The 22,423-nt window shown below is 53.2% G+C and overlaps 1 protein-coding gene across 1 annotated transcript in view; it reads left to right on the top strand.

Annotated features, from left to right (window-relative positions):
- The window catches only part of LOC119965720 (kinesin-like protein KIFC3), a 32,745-nt gene that overhangs the window by 3,231 nt on the left and 7,091 nt on the right, over positions 1 to 22,423 (top strand). Inside the window, exons 2-4 of the mRNA XM_038796482.1 lie at positions 1,742 to 1,853; positions 7,856 to 8,037; positions 21,357 to 21,487. Coding sequence (XP_038652410.1) covers positions 1,742 to 1,853; positions 7,856 to 8,037; positions 21,357 to 21,487 — 425 coding nt within the window. The remainder of the gene's footprint in view (positions 1 to 1,741; positions 1,854 to 7,855; positions 8,038 to 21,356; positions 21,488 to 22,423) is intronic.

Below are 22,423 nucleotides of genomic sequence, written 5' to 3'. Positions count from 1 at the left end.
GAGGGGCTGAATGGGCCTCCTCCTGTTCCTGTGTAACAGACTCGAGGGGCTGAATGGGCCTTCTCCTGTTCCTGTGGAACAGGCCTGAGGTGCTGAATGGCCTCCTCCTGTTCCTGTGGAACAGACCTGAGGGGCTGAATGGCCTCCTCCTGTTCCTGTGTAACAGGCTGGAGGGGCTGGATGGCCTCCTCCTGTTCCTGTGGAACAGGCCTGAAGGGCTGAATGGCCTCCTCCTGTTCCTGTGTAACAGGCCCGAGTGCTGAATGGCCTCCTCCTGTTCCTGTGTAACAGGCCCGAGTGCTGAATGGGTCTCCTCCTGTTCCTGTGTAACAGACTCGAGGGGCTGAATGGCCTCCTCCTGTTCCTGTGTAACAGGCCCGAGGGGCTGAATGGGCCTCCTCCTGTTCCTGTGTCACAGACTCGAGGGGCTGAATGGGCCTCCTCCTGTTCCTATGTAACAGGCTCGAGGGGCTGAATGGGCCTCCTCCTGTTCCTGTGTAACAGACTCGAGGGGCTGAATGGGCCTCCTCCTGTTCCTGTGTAACAGACTCGAGGGGCTGAATGGGCCTCCTCCTGTTCCTGTGTAACAGACTCGAGGGGCTGAATGGGCCTCCTCCTGTTCCTGTGTAACAGACTCGAGGGGCTGAATGGGCCTCCTCCTGTTCCTGTGTCACAGACTCGAGGGGCTGAATGGGCCTCCTCCTGTTCCTGTGTCACAGACTCGAGGGGCTGAGGCTGAATGGGCCTCCTTCTGTTCCTGTGTCACAGACTCGAGGGGCTGAATGGGCCTCCTCCTGTTCCTGTGTAACAGACTCGAGGGGCTGAATGGGCCTCCTCCTGTTCCTGTGTCACAGACTCGAAGGGCTGAATGGGCCTCCTCCTGTTCCTGTGTCACAGACTCGAGGGGCTGAATGGGCCTCCTTCTGTTCCTGTGTCACAGACTCGAGGGGCTGAATGGGCCTCCTCCTGTTCCTGTGTAACAGACTCGAGGGGCTGAATGGGCCTCCTCCTGTTCCTGTGTAACAGACTCGAGGGGCTGAATGGGCCTCCTCCTGTTCCTGTGTAACAGACTCGAGGGGCTGAATGGCCTCCTCCTGTTCCTGTGTAACAGACTCGAGGGGCTGAATGGGCCTCCTCCTGTTCCTGTGTAACAGACTCGAGGGGCTGAATGGGCCTCCTCCTGTTCCTGTGTAACAGACTCGAGGGGCTGAATGGGCCTCCTCCTGTTCCTGTGTAACAGACTCGAGGGGCTGAATGGGCCTGTTCCTGTTCCTGTGTATCAGGCTGGAGAGGCTGAATGGCCTCCTCCTGTTCCTGATTCCTGCTCCAAACTTTAACTTGTGCCCCCTTGGGATTCGAATGGAAAATTCCAGAACATTAAAAGCCAGAGTTTTGACAAGTGACTGTGGACGGCAGGGTAGCACAATGGTTAGCACAGTTGCTTCACACACCAGGGTCGCAGGTTGGATTCCCGGCTTGGGTGACTGTCTGTGCGGAGTCTGCACGTTCTCCCCGTGTCTGCGTGGGTTTCCTCCGGGTGCTCCGGTTTCCTCCCACAAGTCCCGAAAGACGTGCTGTTAGGTGAATTGGACATTCTGAATTCTCCCTCTGTGTACCCGAACAGGCGCCGGAGTGTGGCAACTAGGGGCTTTTCACAGTGACTCTATTGGAATGTTAATGTAAGCCTACTTGTGACAATAATAAAGATTATTATTATTATCCTTGTTCACCCTGTTTACAGATCCAATCAGCGATAACTGAGGTCTCCGAGTCAAACAGACACCTGATGGAAAAATATGAGAGGGAAATGTTGCTGAGGAAAAAATACCATGACCAGCTGGTGGAGCTCCGAGGTGGGGCAGGGCAATGTTAGCCCATTGGGTAAAGTGACACCACCACCTGGTGGAGCTCCGAGGTGGGGCAGGGCAATGTTAGCCCATTGGGTGAAGTGACAGCACCACCTGGTGGAGCTTCGAGGTGGGGCAGGACAATGTTAGCCCATTGGGTAAAGTGACACCACCACCTGGTGGAGCTCCGAGGTGGGGCAGGGCAATGTTAGCCCATTGGGTGAAGTGACAGCACCACCTGGTGGAGCTCCGAGGTGGGGAGGGCAATCTTAGCCCATTGGGTGAAGTGACAGCACCACCTGGTGGAGCTCCGAGGTGGGGCAGGGCAATGTTAGCCCATTGGGTAAAGTGACAGCACCACCTGGTGGAGCTCCGAGATGGGGCAGGGCAATGTTAGCCCATTGGGTAAAGTGACAGCACCACCTGGTGGAGCTCCGGGGTGGGGCAGGGCAATGTTAGCCCATTTGAATCATAGGAAGTTTGCGGCAGAGAAAGAGGCCACTCTGCCCATCGCGTCTGTGTCAGGTGAGAAACGAGCCCCCAGCCAAATCCCACTTCCCAGTATCTTGTCCATAGCCCTATAGGTGACGGCTCTTGAAGATTCCATATTCCTTCTGAACCACTTTATCAACCTCTCCTGCTCCCTTCAGAGATCTGTGCACATTCACCCCAAGGTCCCTCGCCTCCTCCACACCTCCCAGCATCCTCCCATTTGCCCTGTTTGGCCTCTGAAAATGCTTCACCTCACATTCCTCTGGGATGAATTCCAATAATCCCTCAGGACTGAAACCAGGGTAAAAATGCTAGGATCCCAAAGAAGGTCCTACAGAAAACAAAATCCAGGGGGGGCTAGCCCTCCCGAATCTACAATTCTACCACTGGGCGGCAACAGCCGAGCGAGTAAGGGGATGGATCCAGGAGCCAGAAGCCGAGTGGGTGCGTGCGGAGGAGGCCTCCTGCATGGGGACCTCCCTCCGGGCCCTCGCCACGGCAGCACTCCCATCCCCACCCAAAAAACACTCCAGCAGCCCAGTGGTGACAGCCACCCTCCAATCCTGGAACCAACTGCGGCAGCAATTTGGCCTGACCAAAATGTCGGACAAGGCTCCCATCTGCAACAACCATAGGTTCACACCAGCACTGACTGACGCCACCTTCAAAAGGTGGAGGCAGGACGGGGGGGCACTGACAGTCAGGGACCTATACACGGACGACAGGATCGCAACACTGGACGAACTGACAGAGAAATTTCAGCTAGCTGGGGGGAACGAGCTACGGTACCTGCAGCTCAAAAACTTCCTACGAAAGGAGACAAGGACGTACCCACAACCGCCACGACAGACACTACTGGAAGACCTACTGGACGCAAGTATCCTAGAGAAAGGGAACTGTAGTGACATGTATGACCGACTGGTAGATAGGGACGACACCGCACTGGACGCAACAAGAAGGAAATGGGAGGACGACCTGGGGGTGGAGATAGGGTGGGGACTCTGGAGCGAAGCACTGCATAGGGTCAACTCCACCTCCACGTGCGCAAGGCTCAGCCTGACGCAACTAAAAGTGGTACATAGAGCCCACTTAACGAGAAACCGTATGAGTAGGTTCTTCCCGGAGGTGGAGGACAGATGTGAACGGTGCCAAAGAGGCCCGGCCAACCACGCCCACATGTTCTGGTCTTGCCCCAGACTTGTGGAGTACTGGACAGCCTTCTTCGAGGCTATGTCCAAAGTGGTGGGGGTGAGGGTGGAGCCATGCCCGATAGTGGCGGTCTTCGGGGTTTCAGACCAGCCAGATCTATTCCTGGGGAGGAGGGCGGACGCCCTTGCCTTTGCCTCCCTGATCGCCCGCCGTAGAATCCTGTTTGGCCGGCGGTCAGCAGCACCGCCCAGAGCTGCAGACTGGCTGTCCGACCTCTCGGATTCTCTCCAAATGGAGAAAATCAAATTCGCCATCCGAGGGTCGGACGAAGGCTTCCACAGAACGATATATATGCCGGCTAAAGGGGGAAGGCCACAGTTATTATTACGAAGATGCTTACCTGTAAATATATATGTTAATTTTTGTGTGTTCTTTTTTTTTTCTCTCTCTCTAACAATTTGTAATTGTTCAATATAAAACATGAAAACTGAATAAAAAACATTTATAAAAAAAGGACTGAAACCAACACTTTTCCCACTCCCGAGGTTAGACTGACAAGTAACTATCCCTCATTCTCTTTTTAATCAACGGTACAACAGACCCCCAATCCTCCCGCACCCCACATGCATCCAGAAAGGACTGGAAAATGATGGGTCAGAGAATCTACACTGTCCTCCCTGGCCTCTGTTAACAGTGAACTGCTCTCAAAGATGCTAATCCTCTGAATAATTCCTCTCTCTCACGTCCAATATTTCTCATTCCTCCACCTTTACTACAACGCCTGCATTGTCCCCTCTTTTATGAGGACAGATGCAAGGTATCAGAAAGACCCACATCCTCCACCTCCTCACCATTTTTGGTCTTTTATGGGCCCTCCTCTCTCCTTGGCTACCCTCTTTGTCTCAATGTATTAATAAAAATCTTTGGGTTCTCGTTGATTTTCTTTGTCAATATTCCTTCATGTCCTAGCTTTGCTTTACTAATTTCCTTTTTAATTCCCCCCCCCCCCCCCCCCCCCCCCCCCCCCCCCCCCCCCCCCCCCCTCTCTACATGTCCCTTGGCTTTCTGTAGTATTGAGTTCTCGGTGTCTGGCATAAGCTTTCCTTTTCTGACTTGCCTTACCCTGCAAGCTCCTCGCTATCCAGAAGGCGCTCCATCTGGCCGTTTCACCCTTTTCCTTTGTGAGAACTGATGCTCCATCAATGGACATGAAACGTAGGTGAAGTCCGAGTCGAAAGGCTTTAATCGGCAAGAAGTGAGCCCGGCAGCAGGAGTACAGAAATGGCCTGGCTGCTGGGGAACACGGGTTCTTATACCCCGCCTCGTAGGCGGAGCTACCTTCCTCTCGACCAATGAACATACAGAGAACACAATACTTGGGCCAATGGGCAGCGAGCCCTCTGCACCAATGGCAGCTCACACTCCCAGGAACCGTAATACCCCTAGTCATACTACAACAAGAACATGTTTACTCTGAACCCCCCGTTTAAATATTTCCCGCTGCTCTCACGATTACCTTCAATAATAATAGTAATAATAAAAGCACCTGTTTCCGGTCCTCATTCTCCAAATCGTTCCCGGGATCTTTATCTTCAGTTTTATCTTTGTCCTCTTCCACAAATCATTATCATCAAAATGCTCTCCCACTGTATCTCCTTCCACCTGTTCAGCTTCACTTCATCCAGAACCGCACCCTCTCTTGTTGGACTTGTTACACACACCGGCCAAAGACCTTCTCCTGATTGCTCCTTCAGAGTTCTTGGTTCCTTTCGCTCTGAAGCTATTCCAGTTAATATTGCAGTAGTTACCTCCTCCTCCTCCTCCTCCGCCTCCTCCTCCTCCTCCGCCTCCACCTCCTCCGCCTCCCCGACTGTGACTACTCTTCTCTGGGATTTACCCGACATATTTGCTCTTCTCTCTCCCTCCCTCTGACTGTTTGGGGGGTCTATCATAGATTATCATAGAATTTACAGTGCAGAAGGAGGCCATTCGGCCCATCGAGTCTGCACCGGCTCTTGGAAAGAGCACCCTACCCAAGCCCACACCCCCACCCTATCCCCATAACCCAGTAACCCCACCCAACACTAAGGGCAATTTTGGACACTAAGGGCAATTTATCATGGCCAATCCACCTAACCTGCACATCTTTGGGCTGTGGGAGGAAACCGGAGTATCGGAGGAAACCCACGCACACACGGGGTGGATGTGCAGACTCCGCACAGACAGTGACCCAAGCCGGAATTGAACCTGGGACCCTGGAGCTGTGAAGCAATTGTGCTAACCACAATGCTACCGTGCTACCCAAATAGTGCACCCCAAATATTGTGACTGCCCCTTTATTGTTTCTCAGCTCTATCCATCTGGTCTTAATTGATGATCCTTCTCACCTATTATACCTCCACAGCTGTAATTGCTTCTCTAGCTACAATTGTTACCTCGCCCTCTTTTTCTTTACCTCCGTCCCTTGATCCACTGATAAAAACGGGATCAGATGAAATACCAATTTCGCCCCATTCACCGAAATCCCAACTCCACACTCCGACTATGTCCCACTCTGACATAGCCCGCTGTCTCTTCATGGGCCTCTTTCTACTCACGTGAAGGAAGAACCAGCCTCTCACACACAGCTTCTGATGAGTTACTATCTAGTTTAGCATCTAACTATAGTAATAAACACCTCCTTTCTGCCGACTGACAGAGAACTGCCACGACCAGGCAGTCCCTAACATTGAACCAACTCACTTTAGCTTCTTCCTCGACAACCGCCACTACTAGGCAGTGCTTTCCTGAACCCAGTGGGTAAAGTGAAACCGCCAGCTGGTGGAACTCCAGCACAGAGAGACCAGAAAATCACATGAATGATTGGCTGGTTCGCTGGAGGCCAGATACGGATGTTGATAGTGGGGGATTCAATGGTGGGAAGGTGGTTGAATGTCAAGAGGTGATGGTTAGATTCTCCCTTGTTGGAGATGGTCAAGGCACTGTTGCTAAGTTTGCAGATGATACAAAGATCTGTAGAGGGACAGGTAATATTGAGGAAGCAAGGGGGCTTCAGAGGACTTGGACAAGCTAGGAGAGCGGGCAGTGAAGTGGTAAATGAAATACAATGTGGAAAAGTGTGAGGTTATTCACTTTGGAAGGAGGAATTTAGGCATAGACTATTTTCTAAATGGGGAAATGCTGAGGAAATCAGAAGCACAAAGGGACTTGGGAGCCCTTGTTCAAGATTCTCTTAAGGTTAATGTGCAGGTTCAGTCAGCAGTTAAGAAGGCAAATGTAGGGCAGCACGGTGGCACAGTGGTTAGCATTGTTGCCTGCGGCGCTGAGGACCCGGGTTCGAATCCCGGCCCTGGGTCACTGTCCGTGTGGAGTTTGCACATTCTCCCCATGTCTGCGTGGGTCTCACCCCCACAACCCAAAGATGTGCAGGGTGGGTGGATTGGCCACACTAAATTGCCCCTTAATTGGAAAAAATGAATTGGGCACTCTAAATTTATTTTAAAAAAGGTAAATTAAATGTTAGCATTCATGTCGAGAGGGCTCGAATACAAGACCAGGGATGTACTTCTGAGGCTGTATAAGGCTCTGGTCAGATCCTCATTTGGAGCTGGTTTAGCACACTGGGCTAAATCGCTGGCTTTTAAAGCAGACCAGCAGGCCAGCAGCACGGTTCAATTCCCGTACCAGCCTCCCCGGACAGGCGCCGGAATGTGGCGACTAGGGGCTTTTCACAGTAACTTCATTGAAGCCTACTCGTGACAATAAGCGATTTTCATTTCATTTCATTTTCAGTTTTGGGCCCCGTATCTAAGGAAGGATGTGCTGGCCTTGGAAAGGGTCCAGAGGAGGTTCACAAGAATGATCCCTGGAATGAAGAACTTGTCGTATGAGGAACGGTTGAGGACTCTGGGTCTGTACTCGTTGGAGTTTAGAAGGATGAGAGGGGATCTTATTGAAACTTACAGGATACTGCGAGGCCTGGATAGAGTGGACGTGGGGAGGATATTTCCACTTGTCGGAAAAACTAGAAGCAGAGGCCACAATCTCAGACTGAAGGGACGATCCTTTAAATCAGAGATGAGGAGGAATTTCTTCAGCCAGAGGGTGGTGAATCTGTGGAACTCGGCCGCAGAAGGCTGTGGAGGCCAAATCACTGAGTGTCTTTAAGACAGAGATAGATCGGTTCTTGATTAATAAGGGGATCAGGGGTTACGGGGAGAAGGCAGGAGAACGGGGATGAGAAAATATCAGCCATGATTGAACGGCGCCTACCAGCCTCGATGTGTTTGCTATTTGATTTTCTCTGGTTGTTTTCACACAATTTCGTTTTCATTCTTTTCCCCTTCGTGTTCCCACCTTGTCCCCAGGTAATATCCGAGTGTTGTGCAGAGTGAAGCCGGTTACGGAGTGTGACCAGACCGAGGGAGGCTGCCTGGAGGGGGTCAGCGCTGACCCGAGTGTGGACTGCAGGGTCAGGATGAAGTGTAAAGGCAGAATGAGGACCTTTGAACTGGACAAGGTGTTTTCATCACAGGCCACACAGGAGGAGGTAACTGGCTCACACAGCAAGGCCTGCTCGGGAAGGGGAGGCAGCGGTGTAGTGGTATTATCACTGGACTAATAATCCAGAGACCCAGAGTAATGCTCCAGGGGCCCAGGTTCAAATCCCACCACTGCTGACGGTGAAATTTGAATCCAATAAAAATCTGGAATTAAAAGTCTCATGATGACCATGAAACCATCGTCGATTGTTGTAAAAACCCATCTGGGTCACTAATGTCCTTTAGGGAAGGGGAAATCTGCCGTCCTTACCTGGTCTGGCCTACATGTGGTTGACTCATAACTGCCCCTCCAGGGCAATTAGGGATGGGCAATAAATGGTGAAGAAAATATTTATCACCAGCAATGATTGGTCTGTGCTACAGGAGAGCGGTTTATGTTGGGAGGGTGTTGGTACAGAATGTCTGAAAGACAGCGCCATAGTTTTCTGTGTGGTTAACTGTAAGACATTATTAACGCCCCAAAGCAGCTCCGCATGTCCAGTCCAGGGTACAAACTAGGGTCTATCTCCATGTTTATGCCCCGACACAGCCCTTCTCAACACCACACTGACCCTGAGTCCGGGTCAAATGCCTTCTTACATCACTGAGTGGGCGGTACTGTGCCAAGGCCGACATTAACCCTGGATGTGCCAGACCCTTTGCCAGTCCATGACTGGCAAAGACTGCGCAATGAATTACCACTTGTGCATTCTGCTACAATTCTGTAAACTGTTGTGGACTGTGCGAGTTCAGGTGGTCGAGGTCTCAGGGAGTGAAGCTCGCAACAACAAATTGCCACTTGCGTTAATCACAGATCTGATAGGGAAATGGTGATGTTGTGGTTATGTCACTGGACTAATCTCTCAGAGGCCCCAGGCAAATGCTCTGGTGGCACCAGAGGCAGCACGGTGGTACAGTGGCTAGGACAGCTGCCTCACAGCCCCAGGGTCCCAGGTTCATAGAACATAGAACACAGAACATTACAGCGCAGTACAGGCCCTTCGGCCCTCGATGTTACGCCGACCTGTGAAACCCCTTTAAAGCCCATCTACACTATTCCCTTATCGTCCATAATGCCTATCCAATGACCATTTGAATGCCCTTAGTGTTGGCGAGTCCACTACTGTTGCAGGCAGGTTCGATTCCTGGCTGGGCCACTGTCTGCGTGGAGTCTGCACGTCCTCCCCGTGTGTGCGTGGGTTTCCCTCCGGGTGCTCCGGTTTCCTCCCACAGTCCAACGATGTGCAGGTTCAGTGGATTGGCCATGATAAATTGCCCCTTAGTGTCCAAAAAGGTTAGGTGGGGTTATGGGGATAGGGTGGAGATGTGGGGTTAAGCAGGGTGCTCTTTCCAAGGGCTGGTGCAGACTCAATGGGGCAGCGGCCCCCTGAGGCAGGACCGCCTCCAGCTACGTCCAGCGGAGTGAGCGTGTGGGTCAGCCATTCGGAGCAGGAACGACTTCCCTGACTTTATCAGTGATGGGGTCAGGAGGAACCCCAATATCAGCATGCCAGTACCGGGTAGAGGTAGGGAGACCAATGTTGTTCCCCTATTCTACAAAGGGAATAGGGAAATCCCTGGGAATTACAGACCCATCAGTCTTCCATCTGTGGTGAGTAAAATATTGGAAAGGATTCTGAGAGATAGGGGGGCGGGATTCTCCAACCCCTCCCCGCCGGGTCGGAGAATTCCCGGGGGGGGGGGGGGGGGGGGAATCCCGCCCTGTCGCCGGCTGCCGCACCCGATCGCCGGCTGCCGTATTCTCTGGCACCGCTTTTCAGGCAGGGGATAGATTCACGTCACGCCGGTCGGAGCTCGTTGGAAGCTGCCCCTCCGGCAATTCTCCGGCCCCAGTGGGCCGAGCAGCTGTCCGGTTATGGCCTGTCCCGCTGGCGTGGGCTACGTATGGTCCCACACGGCAGGTACATCGGCTGGGGTGGTCATAGAACATGCAGTGCAGAAGGAGGCCATTCGGCCCATCGACTCTGCACCGACCCACTTAAACCCTCACTTCCACCCTATCCCCGTTACCCAATAACCCCTCCTAACCCTTTTTAGGACACTAAGGGGCAATTTATCATGGCCAATCCACCTAACCTGCACATCTTTGGACTGTGGGAGGAAACCGGAGCACCCGGAGGAAACCCACGCACACACAGGGAGGACGTGCAGACTCCGCACAGACAGTGACCCAAGCCGGGAATCAAACCTGGGACCCTGGAGCTGTGAAGCCACAGTGCTACCCACTGTGCTGCCGTGCTGCTGGTCCTCAGGGGGATCTGATCCCGGGGGGGAGGGAGCCCCCACGGTGCCCTAGCCCGTGATCAGGGCCCACCGATCTGCGGGCAGGCCTGTGCCATGGGGGCACTCCTTCCTTCCCTGCCGGCCTCTGTAGGTCTCCGCCATGGCCGACGCGGAGAAGAGAACGCTCCGCGCATGCGCCGAAACATGCACGAGATCACGGCGGCCCATTGACGCATGCGCAAACGCGCGCAGTCCCTTTGGCACCCGCTGGAGCAGCGCCAACCCCTCCGACATCCACCTAGCCCTGGGAAGTGCGGAGATCAGAGGCTGTTGACGTCGGCGTGGTTGGCCCCGGTTCTCCTGCCGGAGTGGGGACTTCATCCCCAGAAGGGAGAATCCCCCTGAGGATTTATGATTATTTAGAAAAACATAGTTTGATTAAAGATAGTCAGCATGGCTTTGTGAGGGGCAGGTCATGCCTCACAAGCCTCATTGAATTCTTTGAGGATGTGACGAGACACATTGATGAAGGTCGGGCAGTGGATATGGTGTATATGGATTTCAGTAAGGCATTTGATAAGGTTCCCCATGGTAGGCTCATTCAGAGAGTTAGGGGGCATGGGATACAGGGAAATGTGGCTGTCTGGATACAGAATTGGCTGGCCGAAAGAAGACAGCAAGTGGTAGTGGATGGAAAGTATTCTGCCTGGAGGTCGGTGACCAGTGGTGTCCCGCAGGGATCTGTTCTGGGGCCTCTGCTCTTTGTGGTTTTTATAAATGGATGAGGAAGTGGAAGGGTGGGTTAGCAAGTTTGCCGATGACACGAAGGCTGGGGGAGTTGTAGATAGTGTCGAGGGCTGTTGCAGGTTACAACAGGACATTGACAGGATGCAGAGCTGGGCTGAGAAGTGGCAGATGGAGTTCAACCTGGATAAGTGTGAAGTGATTCATTTTGGAAGGTTGAATTTGAATGCTGAATACAGGGTTAAAGGCAGGATTCTTGGAAGTGTGGAGGAACAGAGGGATCTTGGGGTCCACGTACTTAGATCCCTCAAAGTTGCCACCCAGGTTGATAGGGTTGTTAAGAAGGCGTATGGTGTGTTGGCTTTCATTAACAGGGGGATTGAGTTTAAGAGCCGTGAGGTTTTGCTGCAGCTTTATAAAACTCTAGTTAGACCACACTTGGAATATTGTGTCCAGTTCTTGTCGCCTCATTATAGGAAGGATGTGGATGCTTTGGAGAGGGTGCAGAGGAGATTTACCAGGATGCTGCCTGGACTGGAGGGCATGTCTTATGAAGAAAGGTTGAGGGAGCTAGGGCTTTTCTCACTGGAGCGAAGAAGGCAGAGAGGTGACTTGATAGGGGTGTACAAGGTGATGAGAGGCATGGATAGAGTGGATAGCCAGAGACTTTTCCCCAGGGAAATGGCTGTCACAAGGGGACATAATTTTAAGGTGATTGGAGGAAGGTATGGGTGAGATGTCAGAGGTCGGTTCTTTACACAGAGAGTGGTGGGTGTGTGGAATGCACTGCCAGCAGAGGTGGTGGAGTCAGAGTCATTGGGGACATTTAAGCGACTCTTGGACAGGCACATGGACAGCAGCAAATTGAAGGGGTGTAGGTTAGGTTGATTTTAGATTAGGGTAAATGGTCAGCACAACATGGTGGGCTGAAGGGCCTGTACTGTGCTGTACTGTTCTATGTTCTATCTGACAAATCCTGCCCAAAACAGTACCACCTTCCTGTCCCGTATCCCAGCACAGTGTCACCAAAAGCATTGTGAACTGTTAGGAGGATCACGTAGAATTTCCAAAGGACGTTACCAAGTTGACGGAGTGGCCAGACAGGTGGCAGATGAAGTTCAAGAAATGTGAAGTGATTAATTTGGTTGGAAGAACATCGAGAGACAATTGAAAATAATGGATTCAATTCTTCAGGGGGTGGAGAAACAGAGGGAGCTGGGTGCGTATGTGCAGAGATCAATTTGGCAGGACGGGTAGAGATAATAATAATCTTTATTGTCACAAGTAGGCTTACATTAATACTGCAATGAAGTTACTGTGAAAAGCCCCTAGTCGCCACACTCTGTCATGTTATGCACATAATCTGGGTTTTGTATGTTTCGATTTGGATTTGTTTTAGAACATAGAACATAGAACAGTACAGCACAGAACAGGCCCTTCGGCCCTCGATGTTGTGCCGAGACATGATCACCCTACTCAAACCCACGTGTTCACCCTATACCTGTAACCCAACAACCCCACCCCCCTTAACCTTACTTTTAAGGACACTACGGGCAATTTATCATGGCCAATCCACCTAACCCGCACATTTTTGGACTGTGGGAGGAAACCGGAGCACCCGGAGGAAACCCACGCAGATACGGGGAGGACGTGCAGACTCCACACAGACAGTGACCCAGCCGGGAATCGAACCTGGGACCCTGGAGCTGTGAAGCATTTATGCTAACCACCATGCTACTGTGCTGCCCTAATTATTGTCACGTGCACCGACAATAATTTGTAATATTGTTGTGCAGAAAGTCCAGACATGAAAAAACATCGGGCATACATAAATACACAATGTAAATACATGGGGCGGAATTCTCCGCTCCCGGGAAAAATCGGGAGGGCCGTCATGAACTCGGCCGAGTTTCACGACGGCCTCGGAGGCCGCTCCCCGCCCCCTATTCTCCCCTCCCGGCGGGGCTAGGAGCGGCGCTGCGTAACTCTCAGCCGCTGGGGCGTCCCGCTGAGAATGACGCGGCCAGCGCGCCTAATGACGTCAGCCATGCATGCGCAGGTTGGCCGGCTCCAACCCGCGCATGCGTGGTTGACGTCATGACGCTGATGGCACGAACCCGCGCATGCGCGGTGGCCGTCTTTCCCCTCAGCCGCCCCGCAAGACGTGGCGGCTTGATCTTGCGGGGCGGCGGAGGGGAAATAGTGCGTCCGATTGAGACGCCGGACGGACGATCGGTGGGTACCGATCGCGGGCCTGTCCCCTCCCGAGCACAGTCATGGTGCTCATTCCCCACCAGGCCCCCTACAAGCCCCAAACCGGCTTCTCACTCCCGTTTCACGACGGCAGCGACCAGGTACGTTTGCCGCCTTCGTTAAACGGCCGTGAACAGCAGGCCACTCGGCCCATCCGGGCCGGAGAATCGGCGTTCGCCGTGAAAAACAGCGAGCGGCGATTCTTCCGAGCGGGTGTGGGGAGAATCGCGGGGGGTACGAGGGGGGCATGAATTTTGTCGGGGGGCCCTCCCGCGATTCTCCGCTCCCCACGCGGCGTGGGAGAATCGCCCATGGATTCCCAGGCAGCGGGTGAAGCATACAGAGTATTACTCAGGAGGGAAGATGGGTGAAGAGATCAGTTCAGTCCATAAGAGGGTCGTTTAGGAGTCTGGTGACAGTGGGGAAGAAGCTGTTTTTGAGTCTGTTTGTGCGTGTTCTCAGACTTCTGTATCTCCTTCCCAATGGAAGAAGTTGGAAGAGTGAGTAAGCCGGGTGGGAGGAGTCTTTGATTATGCTGCCCGCTTTCCCCCGGCAGCGGGAGGTGTAGACGGAGTCAATGGATGGGAGGCGGGTTCGTGTGATGGACTGGGCGGTGTTCACGACTCTCTGAAGTTCCTTGCGGTCCTGGGCCGAGCAGTTGCCATACCAGGCTGTGATGCAGCCCGATAGGATGCTTTCTATGGTGCATCTGTAAAAGTTGGTAAGGGTTAATGCGGACATGCCGAATTTCCTTAGTTTCCTGAGGAAGTATAGGCGCTGTTGTGCTTTCTTGGTGATAGCATCGATGTGGGTGGACCAGGACAGATTTTTGGAGATGTGCACCCCTAGGAATTTGAAACTGCTAACCATCTCCACCTCGGCCCCGTTGATGCTGACAGGGGTGTGTACAGTACTTTGCTTCCTGAAGTCAATGACCAGCTCTTTAGTTTTGCTGACATTGAGGGAGAGATTGTTGTCGTTACACCACTCCACTAGGTTCTCTATCTCCCTTCTTGATTTTCTGACTCATCGTTGTTCGAGATTCAACCCACTCCGGCCGTGTCGTCAGCAAACTTTGTAGATGGAGTTGGAGCCAAGTTTTGCCATGCAGTCGTGTGTGTACAGGGAGTAGAGTAGGGGGCTAAGTACGCAGCCTTGCGGGGCACCGGTATTGAGGACTATCGTGGAGGAGGTGTTGTTCATTCTTACTGATTGTGGGTCAGAAAGTCCAAAGGGAGGAGCCAAGCCCTAGGTTTTGGAGCTTTGATATGAGCTTGGCTGGGATTACGGTGTTAGGGGCTGTTTAGCTCACTGGGCTAATCGCTGGCTTTGAAAGCAGACCAAGGTAAGCCAGCAGCACGGTTCAATTCCAGCCTCCCCGAACAGGCGCCGGAATGTGGCGACTAGGGGCTTTTCACAGTAACTTCATTTGAAGCCTACTCGTGACAATAAGCCATTTTCATTTCATTGAAGGCGGAGCTGTAGTCAATAATTAGGTCTGGTGCAGGAGACCTTGTTGTCGAGATGTTTTAGGGATGAGTGTAGGGCCAGGGATATAGCATCTGTTGTGGACCGGTTATGGTGGTGGTATGCGAATTGCTGTGGATCAAGGCATTCTGGGAGTAGATGTGTCTCATGGCCAACCTCTCGAAGCACTTCATGATGATCGATGTCCAGGTCACTGGGCATGTTGCAGAGGTGATTGTTGATTGATGAGATCTCGAAGCTTGTGTGATTAAACATAAGCACCTTTATTGGGAGAACCATTTACATTTCCAAGTATGAACTTGCTGCAGCTTCCATGCTCTATGCTTCCAGAGCTCTGTCCTAGACTGTTCGCTGACCATGTGGCTACAGATGTCACACAGTGAACGGTGCCACTCTCCAATCCCACGAGACAGGAAAAGGGTTTCGCAATGTCCGTCCCTTTTTCCCTCGTGTAATAAAAGAGGGATTCAGGAGAGAGATGGGGCAAGACTGTGATAAGAATCAGACTTGTGGTTTCAATGTGAATCCAGAATCAAAGGTTCAATGGCGTATTCCTTCAGAGGCCAGATTCCTGAGAGTTGCCGGGTGATCTGTGTTTCCCAAAGTGAGGATGCCCTGCACGGGGGGGGGGGGGAGGCAGGTAGAGGAGAATTATCCTTTAAGGCACAGTTGCAATGTTTCTGATGGTTTGCAGGTTAGATGAGGGTCAGGTGATTGTAAAGCTGAGGGATAGTTTCTTTCTGTCAGATGGCAAATGGTAAATAGAGACAGACTCTGGTCTGCCGTCCTCTTTGTCTTCTGAGGTCAAACAGTGACTGCCTGGGCTCAGGGCCGCACAGTAATATCATGGGTCCTAGCAGCTTGGGTATGGGGGGGGGGGGGGGGGGGGGGGGGGCGATATCATGGTTCCTAGCAGCTTGGGTAGGGGGGGGGGGCGATATCATGGGTCCTAGCAGCTTGGGTAGGGAGGGGGGGGGGATATCATGGGTCCTAGCAGCTTGGGTATGGGGGGGGGGGGGCGATATCATGGTTCCTAGCAGCTTGGGTAGGGAGGGGGGGGGCGATATCATGGGTCCTAGCAGCTTGGGTATGGGGGGGGGGGCGATATCATGGGTCCTAGCAGCTTGGGTAGGGGGGGGGCGATATCATGGGTCCTAGCAGCTTGGGTAGGGGGGGGGGCGATATCATGGGTCCTAGCAGCTTGGGTATGGGGGGGGGGCGATATCATGGGTCCTAGCAGCTTGGGTAGGGGGGGGGCGATATCATGGGTCCTAGCAGCTTGGGTAGGGGGGGGGCGATATCATGGGTCCTAGCAGCTTGGGTAGTGGGGGGGGGGGGGGGATATCATGGTTCCTAGCAGCTTGGGTAGTGGGGGGGGGGGCGATATCATGGGTCCTAGCAGTATGGGTAGGGAGGGGGGGGGGCGATATCATGGGTCCTAGCAGCTTGGGTAGGGAGGGGGGGGGGCGATATCATGGGTCCTAGCAGCTTGGGTATGGGGGGGGGGGCGATATCATGGGTCCTAGCAGCTGGGGTATGGGGGGGGGGGCGATATCATGGGTCCTAGCAGCTTGGGTAGGGAGGGGGGGGGGCGATATCATGGGTCCTAGCAGCTTGGGTATGGGGGGGGGGGCGATATCATGGGTCCTAGCAGCTTGGGTAGGGAGGGGGGGGGGCGATATCATGGGTCCTAGCAGCTTGGGTAGGGGGGGGGGGTGATATCATGGGTCCTAGCAGCTTGGGTAGGGAGGGGGGGGGGATATCATGGGTCCTAGCAGCTTGGGTAGGGGGGGGTGATATCATGGGTCCTAGCAGCTTGGGTAGGGAGGGGGGGGGGGCGATATCATGGGTCCTAGCAGCTTGGGTAGGGAGGGGGGGGGGGGGCGATATCATGGGTCCTAGCAGCTTGGGTATGGGGGGGGGGGGCGATATCATGGGTCCTAGCAGCTTGGGTAGGGAGGGGGGGGGGCGATATCATGGGTCCTAGCAGCTTGGGTGGGGGGGGGGGGGGGGTGATATCATGGGTCCTAGCAGCTTGGGTAGGGAGGGGGGGGGGATATCATGGGTCCTAGCAGCTTGGGTAGGGGGGGTGATATCATGGGTCCTAGCAGCTTGGGTAGGGAGGGGGGGGGGGGCGATATCATGGGTCCTAGCAGCTCGGATAGGGAGGGGGGGGGGGCGATATCATGGGTCCTAGCAGCTTGGATAGGGGGGGGGGGCGATATCATGGGTCCTGCAGCTCGGATAGGGAGGGGGGGCGATATCATGGGTCCTAGCAGCTTGGGTAGGGGGGGGGGCAATATCATGGGTCCTAGCAGCTTGGGTAGGGAGGGGGGGCGATATCATGGGTCCTAGCAGCTTGGATAGGGAGGGGGGGGCGATATCATGGGTCCTAGCAGCTTGGGTAGGGAGGGGGGATCATGTGACATACCCCCCACCACTTCTCCTGGGTGTTGATCAAAGGACGGAATGCAGGTCTGCAATCTTGCGGAATCTTGTATTTCCACCTCCGGGACAGCATCAGAATCACAGAATAATACAGAGCAGGCGAGGCCCTTCAGCCCATCGAGTCTGCACCTGACCCGCCCACCTAATCCCTCTTGCCAGCACTTGGCCCATAGCCTTGATGTTAAGATGTGCCATGTGCTCATCCAGGTACGTTTTAAAGGATGTGAGGCATCCCGCCCCCTCCCAGGCAGCGCGTTCCAGGCCCTCACCCCGCCTCTCCCACCCTCCCAGGCCGTGCGTTCCAGACCCTCACCCCGCCTCTCCCACCCTCCCAGGCCGTGTGTTCCAGACCCTCACCCCGCCTCTCCCACCCTCCCAGGCCGTGTGTTCCAGACCCTCACCCAGCCTCTCCCACCCTCCCAGGCCGTGTGTTCCAGACCCTCACCACCCTCCCAGGCCGTGTGTTCCAGACCCTCACCCCGCCTCTCCTACCCTCCCAGGCCGTGTGTTCCAGACCCTCACCCCGCCTCTCCCACCCTCCCAGGCCGTGTGTTCCAGCCTCTCCCACCCTCCCAGGCCGTGTGTTCCAGCCTCTCTCACCCTCCCAGGCAGCGTGTTCCAGACCCTCACCCCGCCTCTCCCACCCTCCCCAGGCAGTACATTCCAGACCCTCACCCAGCCTCTCCCACCCTCCCCAGGCAGTACATTCCAGACCCTCACCCCGCCTCTACCACCCTCCCAGGCCGTGTGTTCCAGACCCTCACCCCGCCTCTCCCACCCTCCCAGGCCGTGTGTTCCAGACCCGCACCCCGCCTCTCCCACCCTCCCAGGCAGTGCATTCCAGATCGTCACCACCCTCTGGGCAAAAACATTGTTCCTCAAATCCTCCCTAAACCTCCCACCCCTCACTTTGAACTTGTGTCTCCTCCTAACTGACCCTTCAACTGAGGGGAACAGCTGCTCCCTATCTACCCTGTCCATGCCCCTCATAATCCTGTACACCTCAATCAGGTCACCCCTCAGTCTTCTCTGCTCCAGAGAAAATAACCCCAAGCCTATCCCACCTCTCCTCATAACTGAAATGTTCATCCCAGCAACATCCTGGTGAATCTCCTCTGCACCCCCTCCAGTACAATCACATCCTTCCTATAATGTGGCGACCAGAATTACACCCAGTACTCCAGCTGTGGCCTCACCAAAGTTCTACACAGCTCCAACATGGCCTCCCTGCTTTTGTAATCTAGGCCCTGATTGATAAAAGCTGGTGTCCCAAATACCTTCTCTGCCTCCCTATTAACCTGCCCTTCTGCCTTCAGAGATCTGTGGACAAACTCGCCAAGGTCCCTTTCTTCCTCGGAATTTCCCAGTATCACATCTTTCATAGTATACTTCCTTGTTAAATTACTCCTTCCAAAGTGTATCAGCTCCCACTTCTCAGGGTAAAATTCCATCTGCCACTTATCTGCCTATTTGACCATCCCGTCGATATCTCCCTGTAACGCAAGACACTCGACCTCACTGTCAACCACCCGGCCAATCTGTGTGTCATCCACAAACTTACTGATCCTATCCCCCACATAGTCATCGATGTCATTTATATAAATGATGAATATTAAGGGACCCAGCAGTGATCTCTGTGGTACCCCACTGGACACTGGCTTCCAGTCACTAAAGCAGCCGTCTATCATCACCCTCTGCCTCCTACAACTAAGCCAATTATGAATCCACCTGATCAAGTTACCCTGTATCCCATTTGCCTTCTTTATAAATCTCCATGTGGGACCTCGTCAAAGGCTTTGCTGAAATCCATGTAAACTACATCGACTACACTACCCTCATCTACACACCTGGTCACATCCTCAAAAAATTCAATGAAATTTGTTAGGCATAACCTCCCTCTGACAAGCCACGCTGACTATTCCTGATCAAACCTGTGCCTCTCCAAGTGGAGATGGATTCTCTCCTTTAGAATCTTTTCCAGTAGTTTCCCCACACACTGACGTGAGACTCACTGGCCTGTAGTCCCCTGGCTTATCTCTACAGCCTTTCTTAAACAGTGGGACCACATTAGCTGCTCTCCAGTCCTCTGGCACCTCCCAGTGGCCAGAGAGGAATTAAACATTTGGGTCAGAGCCCCGGCAATCTCCTCCCTCGCCTCCGCCAGCACCTGGGGCACAATTCATCCGGACCTGGAGACTTGCCTGCCAATACCTTGGATTAGATTGGATTGGATTGGATTTGTTTATTGTCACGTGTACCGAGGTACAGTGAAAAGTATTTTTCTGCGAGCAGCTCAACAGATCATTAAGTACATGGAAGAAAAGGGAATAAAAGAAAATACATAATAGGGCAACACAAGATATACAATGTAACTACATAAACACTGGCATCGGATGAAGCGTACAGGGTGTAGTGTTAATGAGGTCAGTCCATAAGAGGGTCGTTTAGGAGTCTGGTGACAGTGGGGAAGAAGCTGTTTCTGAGTCTGTTTGTGCGTGTTCTCAGACTTCTGAATCTCCTGCCCGATGGAAGAAGTTGGAAAAGTGAGTAAGCCGGGTGGGAGGGGTCTTTGATTATGCTGCCCGCTTTCCCCCGGCAGCGGGAGGTGTAGATGGAGTCAATGGATGGGAGGCAGGTTCGTGTGATGGACTGGGCTGTATTCACGACTCTCTGAAGTTCCTTGCGGTCCTGGGCCGAGCAGTTGCCATACCAGGCTGTGATGCAGCCCGATAGGATGCTCTCTATAGTGCATCTGTAAAAGTTGGTAAGGGTTAATGTGGACATGCCGAATTTCCTTAGTTTCCTGAGGAAGTATAGGTGCTGTTGTGCTTTCTTGGTGATAGCGTCGACGTGAGTGGACCAGGATAGATTTTTGGAGATGTGTACCCCTAGGAATTTGAAACTGCTAACCATCTCCACCTCGGCCCCGTTGATGCTGACAGAGGTGTGTACAGTACTTTGCTTCCTGAAGTCAACGACCAGCTCTTTAGTTTGGCTGGCATTGAGGGAGAGATTGTTGTCGTTACACCACTCCACTAGGTTCTCTATGGCCCCTCCTGTGTTCTGACTCGTCGTTATTCGAAATCCGGCCCACTATGGTCGTATCGTCAGCAAACTTGACGCTCCGTATGACTACTTGCTCAAGAACCTCACGGTCTCTCTCCCCGAGTTCCATACCCACATCCTCATTCTCTTGCGTGACGACAGATGTGAAATATTCATTCATCACCCAGCAACGTCCTCTGGCTCCATCCACAGATTTCCCCCTTGGCCCCTCATGGTCCCTATTGGTCCCTACTCTTCCTGCAGTGGTTGACGAAGGCAGCTCCCCGCCATCTTCTCAAAGGGGCAATTAGGGTTGGGCACTAAATGCTGGGCCTGGGCAGCATTGCCAACTATACGTGAAAGAATTTAATCAAATGCTTGTTCGTCGCAAACCAAAGGAATGTGTTCACGCCTCACACCCAGGCGCTTGGGGAGCCTATAGTTCCCCATTGCTGTTTCCATGGCAACACCTCAGCCAATCAGTATCTTTTAGATCAAAATCTGCAGTAGCAGCCAGCCAATCACATGGCGTATATTGTTGAAAAAGACATTTTGTTGAAGTTTTTCACCTTGTACTTCCCAGGACAATCGCGAGAATCCCAGTGTCAGGGGAAGCACAGTGCCGATTGGTTGACAAGTGGACTCTGATTGATAGAAGCGTTGCCATGGAGAACGCACCAGTTGACAGCCAAGCATTGTTTGAAAGTCCAGCAGGCGGCTTGATCCGGATTGATTTCCCCCTGACGTCGGTATTCTTGCAATTGACCTGATGTGTTCAAGGTGAAAAGCTTTGACAAAATGTTTTTTGCTGAAGCAATTCTCGAGCTTTCTATGGCCAACCAACAACTTGAATCACCTCACGGTTGGACAACCGGCCGGCCAATCACCTTGCGACTGGACAACCAGCCAGCCAATCACGTTGAGATTGGACAATGGTCTGTGGTGGGGGAGGGGGTCAGGGGTTCCGGTCCTTTGGAGGGGGAAGTGACGACGGGGGGGGGGAGGGGGGGGTCTGAAATGATCAGACTAGCAGGAGAATGGCGAATATTTCCACACCCTCCACCCACCCGCTGACTAATGCCCCCTGTGCTTTCCCCCCCCCCAGGTATTTGAAGAGATCGAGCCGCTCGTTACATCCTGCATCGACGGCTACAACATCTGCATTTTTGCCTACGGACAAACAGGATCTGGAAAGACGTACACCATGGAGGCAAGTGGCAGGGAGCTGGGGCGGAGGTGCGGAATGGGGTCACGCAGTCCGCAGTCCTGGGCGCCACATTACAGAGGAAGAGGGCGTCTCGGAGAGTGGGCAGGGGATGTAGCATTCTCTCCCACAGGCAGTAACTGCTTCATTTGAGAACTCAGACTGATGGATTTTTGCTCAACCCAGTTATTCAGGGATTGGGAACAGGTGGGCCTGGAGTCCGATCACAGATCAGCCAGGATCTCGTGGTAAGTTGTGGAACGGGTTCAAGGGGCTGAATGGCCTCCTCCTGTTCCTATGGCCCAGCCTTACATCATCCCGAATGGCCTCTCCTGCTCCACCTAATGCTGGCAAGTGCCCAGCCGCCATAACTCACTCCTAAACTCCACCTGTTCACCAACCCCCCCCGCAACAAAACAGGGCCGTGAGGGGAAAGGTCAGCTACCCCTGGATAAAGATAGGTTCGAGGGAGACAGTAGCATTGTGGTGTTGTCATGGGATTAGTAATCCAGAGGCCAAAGCTGATGCTCTGGGGACCATGAACCTATTGTCGATTGTTGTAAAAACCCATCTGGTACAGTAATGTCCTTTAGGGAAGGGGAAATCTGCCGTCCTTACCCAGGTCTGGCCTACATGTGACTCCAAACTCTTAACTTCCCATTGAAATGCTGTGGGAAGCCTTCGTGGAGATGGGCAAGGTATGCTGATGTTGCCATGACAACCGCTTGGCCTCAGGACCATCTGGGCCCATTATCAAAGCTGAGCTGTGTCACTGCACGAGCCTTCCCCCGCAGCACTTTGCAGAGAATTGTCCGGGAGTGTAAACCTCTCGGTTTCTTGTTCCCAGCTCAGCGGGGAGCAGAAAGAGGATCTAATGATAATAATAATCCTTATCAGTGTCACAAGTAGGCTCACATTAACATTACAATGAAGTTACTGTGAAAAGCCCCTAGTCACCCCATTCCGGC

The sequence above is a fragment of the Scyliorhinus canicula genome, chromosome 5, assembly GCF_902713615.1.
Source record: "Scyliorhinus canicula chromosome 5, sScyCan1.1, whole genome shotgun sequence".
NCBI classification, from domain to species: Eukaryota; Metazoa; Chordata; class Chondrichthyes; order Carcharhiniformes; family Scyliorhinidae; genus Scyliorhinus; species Scyliorhinus canicula.
Note: the sequence above shows the minus strand (reverse complement) of the source record. Positions and strands in the feature narration are given on the sequence as shown.